We start from the raw sequence: 10,934 nt of genomic DNA on the forward strand, positions 1-10,934 counted from the left end.
TTCATAAGGAGCTTTCTTGGTCTCTTTTAATGATAACATAGTCTTCCAATGAATAGATATATCATGATTTATTTAATCTGTCCCCTTTTAATGGACACTTAGAATGTTCCCAGTCTTTTTACAGCATTTTAAATTACCTCATGATATTCTAGTCTTGGGGATTTACTACAGTTTATTTAGCAGGAGGAATGATACCCTATTCTTGGACATTTTAAATTATTTCTAATTTCTAGTTATTATAAAAGGCTATAGTAAGCATTACTGTAGATGAATCTTTATTTATATCTGTGATTATTTCTTTGAGATTTCAAGATATCAAGAGAATTCTTGAAGGGAAATTTACTGGTTCAAAGAGATGCACAGTGTATTAATGAAAGGGAGGTCCTGAACCTTACTGTTTTCCCTGAAGACTTCTGGAGAGTCTGTGTCTTCAGGTGTTTCCATCTTACTGCTCCAGCATGTCTGCCTTGGTGGACATGTTCCTTGGGAAAGGGAGTCAAATGTGTTTTTACTTGGATTACATTCCTCTGGAATACCCTGGCATGCAGAATCTTTTAACTTTTTGAAGTTACAAAATTTTACATGAAGAGAAAAATCATGGCCTTTTAATCAATTGGTTTAGTTTTTTTTTTTTTTTTTTGTGGTACATGGGCCTCTCACCATTGCGGCCTCTCCTGCTGCAGAGCACAGGCTCCGGACGCACAGGCCCAGCGGCCATGGCTCACGGGCCCAGCCGTTCCGCGGCATGTGGTATCCTCCCAGACCGGGACATGAACCCGTGTCCCCTGCATCGGCAGGTGGACTCTCAACCACTGCACCACCAGGGAAGCCCAATCAGTTTAGTTTTAAGAGATTTATATCTGACACTATACATGAAATATTGCTGCCTGTCATGTAGCCCTAGCCAGATTGAATTGTTTGCTATTACTTGGTCATGTTTCTACTTTCCTACCTCTGTATTGTGTAAAGAAAGTGCATATATATTCTGTGTTTTGAGAATTTTTATATTTGCAGAGTAAATGATGCTTCATGCTAAAACTGTTTCTGAGTAAGATGTCAATAGTATATTTATCGTTCTGCCCATGTTGTATGTTAGACAAAGACATAACACTGGAAAAACCATAATGTAGTATTATGTTGCGTTGCATCTCCATAATTCTCATGTTGCATATATAAATTTTTTTTTTTTTTTTTTTTTTTTTATATATATAGGTGACTCTACCTGTGGGCAGAGGGCTATCTATCACAGTTTGGGACTGACTGGAATTCCTATAATCAACGTCAACAATAACTGTTCTACTGGTTCAACTGCTTTGTTTATGGCCCGGCAACTGATTCAGGGTGGTGAGAAGTGCCTATTTGTCTAGTAAACTTAAATAGATGTGGGGTTATTGCCCCCCCCTTTTATTATTTCTCCATACGACCATCAGAGGGATTGCTTTATAATGTATTTCTTTTTAAAAAAATAACAATTAGGGCTTCCCTGGTGGCGCAGTGGTTGAGAGTCCTCCTGCCGATGCAGGGCACATGGGTTCGTGCCCTGGTCTGGGAAGATCCCACATGCCACAGAGCAGCTAGGCCCGTGAGCCATGGCCACTAAGCCTGCGCGGCCAGAGGCTGTGCTCTGCAACAGGAGAGGCCACAACAGTGAGAGGCCCGCGTACCGCAAAAAACAAAAACAAAAACAAAAACAAACAAACAAAAAGACAATTATATTGAGAGGTACTTTATATAACATAAAATTCACGCTTTTAAAGTTTACAATTCAGTGTTTTTTAGTATATTCACAGGTTTATGCAACTATCACCACTATCTAATCTTAGAACATTTTTATCACCCCAAAAAGAAAGTGGTACCCATTAGCAGTCACTTCCCATTTCCCTCTCCCAACAGCCCCTGGCAACCACTAATCTACTTTCTGTCTCTATGGATTTACCTATTCTGAACATTATATAAATGGAATCATATGATATATGGCCTTTTGTGGCTTCTTTGACTTAGCATAATATTTTCACAGTTCATCCATGTTGTAGCATGTATCAGTAGTTCATTCTTTTTTGTGGCCAATTAATAATACATTGTATGGATACACCACATTTTTTTTATCCATTTACATGTTGATGGACATTGAGTTGTTTCTGCTTTTTGGCTATTATGAATAATGTTGCTGTAAGCACTTGTGTACAATTTTTTTTGTGGCCATATATTTTCAGTTTTCTCGGATATATGTCATAGTCTATATTTCCAAATATTCTAGGCTCTTTTATTAGGCCCTTTGTTCTTTCTTCTGATTGATTGTTGCTTATTGCTCTACTCTTTGGTGTTTTAATTGTTGGAGCTTTATAATGTCTCACTATTGGATAATACTAGTATCCCCTGTGCCCCCTACGTTATTTTTTTTTTTTCCCTTTTTTTTAGGAAAAATTTTGGCAATTCTGCGTGTTTTACTGTTTAGTTGAACTTTAACATCATTTTTAGGTGCCCCCTCCCTCCAAAAATAATTCTGTTGAGATCTTGATCAAGATACTTAAAAATTTTTAAAAATTTTACTTAATGTTTAAAAATTGAAAATTAGCTATTTATATTTGTTCTTCACTGGGACATATTTCCACATTAATCAAAAGTCTTATTAACACTGAGAATCAGAGAAAGAATTATATAATTTATTAATTTTTCCTCTTATTTAGAAGCATATAAGAATTTTCTCTGTAATTTTTCACTTATTAGAAATTTTATAGGATTATACCATGTTTTTACATTTTGTATAAATTGACATGCTTATTTAAATTTGAAGTATTTAATGATATTTTGTTGGTGTCTGGAAATTTAATTTTTCAAACTAATTACATTTTCTTTCAAGGTCTGGCAGATTGTGTCTTGGCTCTTGGGTTTGAGAAGATGGAAAAGGGATCCCTTGGATTAACAGTGAGTCTCATTTATTCTTATTTTGGAATTGTTGTAACACTATGAGAAAACTTTGCCCATCTGTCTACCATAAATGGAGCTTGCAAAAGCTGACATTGCATGTATATGCAATAGATCCTGCTATTATAGACAATAAAGAATCATAGAGGGCTTCCCTGGTGGTGCAGTGGTTGAGAGTCCGCCTGCCGATGCAGGGGACACGGGTTCGTGCCCCGGTCCGGGAAGATCCCACATGCTGTGGAGTGGCTGGGCCCGTGAGCCATGGCCGCTGAGCCTGCGCGTCCGGAGCCTGTGCTCCGCAACGGGAGAGGCCACAACAGTGAGAGGCCCACGTACCGCAAAAAAAAAAAAAAAAAAAAAAAAGAATCATAGAGATAATTTTGTTCAACCCCTTTATTTTGTGAAACTGATGTTCAGACAGGTTAGATGATTGAATCTGAGGGTGACATGTCTGTTTAATTTGAAAGTCATTCATTCATTCATTCAAAAATTATTTCCCTTCAACAAACTGAAGAGCGTTAATAAGGTTTGGGACTTCTGTTTCTGGTAATGGCAAGCCAGGTTTTTGAATCATTTCTCCTACTAATGACAACTAAAATATTTGAATGGAATAGAAACAAGATATCCTAAAGACACTGAAGAGCTAACGAGAGAGGAATTGCTGGTGAATGCCGGAAAATTAAGATCAGCATTTGAAGCTGCTTTTGCCTTGAAGGCCTTCGCTGATCAGGATGCTGTGAACTTCAATTTTGATGGCCCTCTAGATGAAGAGGAAAGTAGTCACAGCTCAGGTCCCCCCAAGATCAGAAGTTAAATACCGACTCTCCACATTAAACTGGTTAGGGGTAAACCTTTTCGGTAAGGGTGAACACAAAAGTAAAACTACCCCCCCTCCCCTACGTCCTCTTTTCCCCACTTTCAGTAGATTACAGGGAGAGTTGCTTTGGCACTGAGCAGAGCAAGGGAGAAAAAAAGGAGAAGAAAAAAATAACCAGAAAACCTTTCACTGAGAATTAATAAACCACAGGGATTGCTGCCAAAATTCTCGTTTACCTGGGTGGTCAAAGAAACGTCAGACCATGAATTGAGTCATAAGTTGGTTCCAGTTAACCATGGCACTTAACAGAAGCAACTGCAAATTTTCTTTTGGAGGAAAGCATCTTCCTTCTAGAAGCCTTTGAGAACTCTTCAAGTAACCTTTCAAGGACATGCAATTAAAGATAATCAAGCATTAAAGAAACAAGGCACCATATTTGAGGACCAGGATAAAGAAGGAACAGTAAAAAGTTATCTCTGCAGACCTCAGAAACGAGATTTATTGGATCTAGTTTTAGGCATGCTTGCTATGTTTTAAAAAATAAAAGGCAAGCTTGGAAATGCCTCAGGGGTATAAGAAACTGCAAAAAGGGACATTACAGGCATTGAAAAAAAACCCAAATAGGATTTATAGAAAATAAAAATGAAATAATTAAAATTAAAAATTCAAAAGGTAGGTTTGATAGCTGATTATATGTGACTAAAAGAGAATTAGTGAAACTGGACTAGAAGTGATTATTTAGAATACACTATAGAGAGGGAAAAGATTGAAAATTGGCAGGAAGTTATGTTATATGGAGGATAGTGTGATAAGATATAATAAATGTGTAATTGGAATTAATGAAGTGGTGAGAGAGAAAACACGGTGTAGGCATTTTGTTCATCTTTTCAGAAAATCAGCTCTTAGTTTCATTGATCTTTTCTATAGTCTTTTCATCTCTATTTCATTTTTTTTCCTCTCTAATCTTTGTTATTTTCTTCCTTCTACTAATTTTAGGCTTAGATTCTTCTTCTTCTTCTAGTTCCTTGAGGTGTAAAGTTAGGTTGTTTATTTGAGATCTTTCTTGTTCTTAATGTAGGCGTTTATTGTTATGAATTTCCATCTTAGAACTGCTTTTGTGGTATCCTGTAAGTTTTGGTATGCTGTATTTCCATTTTCGTTTGTCTCAAGATATTTTATGATTTTTCTTTTGATTTCTTCTTTGACATATTGGTTGTTCAGTAGCATGTTGTTTAATCTCCACTTACTTGAATTTTTTAGTTTTCTTCTTGTAACTGTTTTCTAATTTTAAACCACAGTGGTTGGAAAGGACACTTTCTATGATTTCAATCTTAAATTTATTGACTTGTTTGTGGCCTAACACATGATCTGTCCCAGAGAACATTCCACGTGTACTTGAGAAGAATGTGTATTCTGTTGCTTTTGGATGGAATGTTCTTCAAGTGTCTGTTAAGTCCATCTAGTCTGGTATCTTGTTTAAGGCTGATGTTTCCTTATTGATTTTCTGTCTGAATGATCTATCTATTGATGAAAGTGGAGTATTAAAATCCCCTACTATTATGGTATTGCCATCTATTTCTCTCTCTCTTTTTTTTGGCTGCACTGTGCTGGGGCTTTCTCTCTATTTGCAGCGAGTGGGGGCTACTCTTTATTGCGGTGTGCAGGCTTCTCATTGTGGTGGCTTCTTTTGTTGTGGAGCACGGGCTCTAGGCAAGCAGGCTTCAGTAGTTGCAGCATGTGGGCTCAGTAGTTGCGGCACGCAGGCCCTAGAGCATGCGGGCTTCAGTAGTTGCTGCACGTGGGCTTAGTAGTTGCTGTGCACAGGCTCTAGGGTGCATGGGCTTCAGTAGTTGTGGCTTGCAGGCTATATAATAAATAAAGATAAAAATAAAGTAAGGATAATTGAAGGTCAGGGAAGACAAGATCTTTCTGGGTGTTGGAGAAAACATCATAAGCCAAGTCATGAATGTTGGAGTGAATATAGTATGTTCAGGGAACAGTTTGAAAAACTGGATTGGAGGGTGGCAACTGGAGAAGATGCAAAGTAAGATGATTAGGTGTTGCCTAACAGAAGTGCCTAACATTTATGACACATGACAAATAGATGTTTTTCTTCCGTAGTTAATGGTAGGTACCTTGATAACTTTTATTTGAAAATTATTGAAACCTATAAAGTAGTAAAATTCATCCATAGTCCCATAATTTTAAAAAGCATATATATTAAAAGTCCTTATTTGCCTGTTTAATCTTGTTCTTCAGAGGTAACCAGTGTATCTATATGTCCTTTCTTTTTTCCAAGTTTATACAGACATATCTAACTAAGCATTCATACACATATACATGCATATACATGTTCAGAATGTTAAAAAACACTGATATGTTCATGGAGAAGATTAATGATTTTATACATGTTGCTTTTTCACATGGCAAATGGACAGCTTTCCTGGCTAGAACATATTGATACTTCCTTATTTTTCACAGCTGCCTGGTATCCCATTACATGCCTATAGGGTTTTCAATCAGTCCCTTCTGCTCTTCTGATTAGGTTGTTTAATTTTAGTTTTACATGTTCTTTTTTTTTGCTATTACAGTGTTCCAGTTTACATTCTTGTACATACATCTTTACTTTCTCCAGCCATTCTTTCTTTTTTTTCCCCCCTCCCACCCTCTTCAAGCTATTATTTCTATAGGATAGATTCCTGGGGCAGGCAAGTAACTTAGACAATATTTTAGCTAGAGATGGTCCTGAAGATATTTTACAGGTAAAGTGAATCTGTGAAGCCCAGAGTGAAGTAATTACCCAGTGACATTAGACCCAGTTAGCAGTTAATGATTCAACTGAGACCAGGTCTTTTAATCCAAGTAAACTTTTTGCTGTACCTGGAGAACCTATCATTTTTTCCCTTCTCTTTCACTATGAGTTTCTTCTCCATTTCTCTTTTATACTTTGTCTTTTCCTCCTTTTTATTTCTATCTGACATGAAATCCTTTTGTGGCATTTCACTACCCCCCTATTTCCATATACATCTGCACTTCTTTTTTTCTTGCTCTTTTTCTTATTTTCTTCCCTTATTCATTTATTAATTATAGGAAGTCATAACTGAATTTATTAAGATTTTGTATTTAGAATCCTAAATTTAAAAATCAGGTGATTGAACAATCTATTTGAATGTAACAAAAATAACTTGCTATTTCTGTTTATGGCCCCTAGGTGGCTCTCTATAGCAGAGGGCTTAACTTCCCACTCCTGCATTGCTGTTTTGGTTTCTATCTTTGTCCTATGTCTTTCCCTTCAGATCATGTGTCCTAACTTCCCTTTTTATTGGTATGCTACAAACAAAGGTAATAATTTCTTATACAAGAGAGAATTATTACCTTGAACTAAAAAGGTTACTTGTTCCACTGGGAATACTATTCACAACAAACAAATATACGTGGCTGCCTACCTGGATCAAATATTTCTGATAAAAATTTAGCATCCAAGTTGAGATGTGTTGGAACCATAAAATATACATGAATTTTAAAGATTTCATATGAAAAAAGAATGAAACTGTCTCAACAATTTAAAAATATTTCTGCATATTTGTGCCAGCACAATACACATAAATGATATTGTTTAAATAAACTAAAATATTAAAAAAATAATTTTGGGACTTCCCTCGTGGCACAATGGTTAAGAATCCACCTGTCAATGCAGGGGACATGGGCTGCATCCCTGATCCAGGAAGATCCCACATGCCACGGAGCAACTAGGCCCATGTGCCACAACTGCTGAGCCCATGTGCCACAAGTACTGAAGCCTGTGTGCCTAGAGCCCGTGCTCTTCAACAAGAGAAGCCACCGCAACGAGAAGGCTGTACACTGCAACGAAGAGTAGCCCTCGCTCGCCACAACTAGAGAAAGCCCACGCGCAGCAACGAATACCCAACGCAGCCAAAAATAAATAAATAAATAAATAAACAAAACCACTCTTACTTAAAAAAAATATATTAAAAAAAATTTCTTTGAAATTATATTTTGGATATATTGGGTTAAATTAATATATTCAAATAAATTCTACCTGTTTTTTTTTAATGTGGCTGCTTGAAAATTTATAATTACATATATGGCTTACACATTATTTTTTTCCTTTATTGGCCTGAGTGTAGCCAAGAAAGGGACTTAAGAGGCTGCTGCTCTTATGAGATGAAATGGATCTGTGGTTCCCGTTTTTGGCGCTTCCTACCAGTTAATTTATTTTGGTTAGTTTTATAATTTCTTCAGAGTTGGAATGTTGCCACTCAGTTTGGCCTCTGACCACTTATTTTTCGGTCCATCTAAGCATGTGATTTGTTGTGATTTCGATCCTCAGGTCAGCAGCAGGCAAGGAGGGAGTGCTGAAGTCAGCTCTTAGTTGAACTTTAGGCATCAGGGAAAGCCTGGGATTGGCTGTTCATAGCACAGACAAACATAGGAGAAAATTAGGAGTTAAATTTACCAAAGAAGTAGAGGAACAGTGTGTTCTTGTTTTTTATTTTTTGCCAAGACATCTCTTCATTGTCTCTTTAGGCTGAGAACAAGAGCTGTTGCTCTGCTTTTAACTTCCTAGCGTGAACTAAACGTTTTTATCCCCTCAAAATTCAGATGTTAAAACTCTGATTCCCAAGGTGATGGTATTTGGAGGTGGGGCCTTTGGGAAGTAATTAGGTTGTGAGGGTGGAGGAATCCTCATGATGGGATTAGTGCCCTTATAAAGACATGAGAGAGTTTGTTTCCACTCTGCTCTCTGCCATGTGAAGATACATTGAGAAGACAGCCATCTGCAAACCAGGAAGTGGGCTTTCACCAGATGCCAGATGTGCTGACACCTTGATCTTGGATTTCCCAGCTCTCAGAATTGTGAGAATATGTTGGTTAATCCACCTGGTCTATGTATTCTGTTATAGAAGCCCAAACTGATTAAGACATGGGGCAAGGAGCAAAAGAGATATTTCATCCCCAGATACTTAGAATGACAGATGCCAAACATTTATGAGTGTTTGTATATATGTTTGGAAGGATTTGCATCGTTACTTCTTACATTTTCATGGCCCACTCTTACAGGAGCTGCTTACTTAAAAATTTTTATTTTCCTGGAACTTCCCTGGTGGTCCAGTGGTTAAGACTCCGCACTCCCAATGCAGGGCACCTGGGTTCCATCCCTGGTCAGGGAACTAGATCCTGCATGCCCCAACGAAGATCCTGTGTGCTGTAACTAAGACCTGACACAGCCAAATAAATATAAAAAGTAAAAAAAGTAAAAAATTTATTTTCCTTGTTGTAAAAGTCATAAAAAATGGAAGAATACAGAAAAAATAAAGAAGAAATAATCACCTGTAATGACAGTCATCATTAGTGATTTGCTAATTTAGCTAAAAAAGTCGAGATTGTGCTGTATCTATAATTCGATTTACTTCATTTTCGCTTAACATTATTTTTTGAGTATGTCATGTTAAAAATTATTTATAAGCAAAAAATTTTTAATGTCTGCATTACAATTTATCACATGGCTGTATTATAATTTATATTATAATTTATATATGGCTGTATATAATTACTTAGGATTGCTCCTATTATTGGACATTTAGATTTTTATTTATTATTATTGTAAGGTATGTTGTGATGAACACAATTTCAGCAGTATTTTTCTGCACTTGATTCTTTTCTTGTGACAGATCCCAAACTGATATTATTTAGTAAAAGATATGAACTTTTTCTTTTAAAGACTAATGACTTTATTATTTTCAGAAAGGAATTCATGCTAATTATAAAGAAATTCAAACAATACAGTAAAATCCAAAGGGGAAAAAAAGTTTTCCCAAATCCCAGTTTCATTAACACTTATTAAGGGTGAGAGAGCGGGAGAGACAGAGAGAGAGAGACAGAGAGAGAGGGAGAGGGAATGAATTACCTTTTCCTTTTCTTCAGTCCTAAGGAGGAGGACCCCACCCTTATGACCTCATTTAATCTTTATCTCTGAAAAGCCCTTTTCCCCCCAAATACAGTAACATTGGGGGTAAAGGGTTCAACATAACTGTTGGGATGGAGAAAATTCAGTCCATAGCAATGAAGGTTCCAATTTTGCCACATCTGCCAAAATTTGTTATTGTCTGTCTTTTTTATTATAGCTATCCTAGTAGGTGTGAAGCAGTATCTCCTTGTGGTTTTGAGTTGCATTGCCATGATGGCTAAGGATGTTGAATATCTTTTCATATATTAAAGGCCATTTGTGTATCTTTGGAGAAATGTCTACTCAAATCCTTTGCCCGTTTTAAAATTAGGTTGTCTCTATATTACGGAGTTGTAAGGTATATTCTAGATACAAGTCCTTTATCAGATAGATGATTTGCAAATATTTTCTCCCATTCAGTGGCTTCTCTTTTCAGTTTTTTAATGGTATCCTATAAGGCAACGGTCCCCAACCTTTTTGGCACCAGGGACCTGTTTCGTGGAAGACAATTTTTACACGGATGGGGTTGGGGTGGGGTGATGGTTCAGGTGGTAATACAAGCAATGGTTCAGGTGGTAATGTGAGCGATGGGGAGCATCAGATGAAGCTTCGCTTGCTTGCCCACCGCTCACCTCCTGCTGTGTGGCCTGGTTCCTAACAGGCAGAGGACTGATACCGGTCCACAGCCCAAGGGCTGGGGACCCCTGCTTTGAGGCATAAAAGTTTAAATTTTGATGAAGTTCAATTGATCTATTTTTTGTTGTTGTTGCTTATGCTTTTGGTGTCATATCTAAGAAACATTGCCAAATTCAAGGTCATGACAATTTACTTTTATGTTTTCTTGTAAGAATTCTGTAGTTTTAGCTGTTACAGTTAGGTCTTTGTTCCATTTTGAGTTTTTTTTTTTTTAATATTGTGTGAGGTAGGGGTCCAACTTCATTCTTTTGCATGTGGATGTCCAGTTGTCCCAACACCATTTACTGAAAAGACTATCCTTAACACCCATTTACTTGTCTTGGTACCTTTGAAAAAATAACTTGATAGGGCTTCCCTGGTGGAGCAGTGGTTGAGAGTCCGCCTGCCGATGCAGGGGACGTGGGTTCGTGCCCCGGTCCGGGAGGATCCCACATGCCGCGGAGCGGCTGGGCCCGTGAGCCATGGCTGCTGAGCCTGCGCGTCCGGAGCCTGTGCTCCGCAATGGGAGAGGCCACAACAGTGAGAGGC

At 37.5% G+C, this 10,934-nt stretch overlaps 1 protein-coding gene across 1 annotated transcript in view; it reads left to right on the top strand.

Moving 5' to 3' along the window:
• LOC103081853 (non-specific lipid-transfer protein) overlaps positions 1–10,934 on the top strand; it is a gene marked incomplete at its 3' end in the record, with an annotated part of 83,930 nt that overhangs the window by 16,318 nt on the left and 56,678 nt on the right. The window contains exons 4-5 of the mRNA XM_007455051.1: positions 1,213–1,344; positions 2,861–2,925. Coding sequence (XP_007455113.1) covers positions 1,213–1,344; positions 2,861–2,925 — 197 coding nt within the window. The remainder of the gene's footprint in view (positions 1–1,212; positions 1,345–2,860; positions 2,926–10,934) is intronic.

This window comes from Lipotes vexillifer, unplaced genomic scaffold (assembly GCF_000442215.2).
Source record: "Lipotes vexillifer unplaced genomic scaffold, Lipotes_vexillifer_v1.1 scaffold844, whole genome shotgun sequence".
Classification (NCBI taxonomy): Eukaryota; Metazoa; Chordata; class Mammalia; order Artiodactyla; family Lipotidae; genus Lipotes; species Lipotes vexillifer.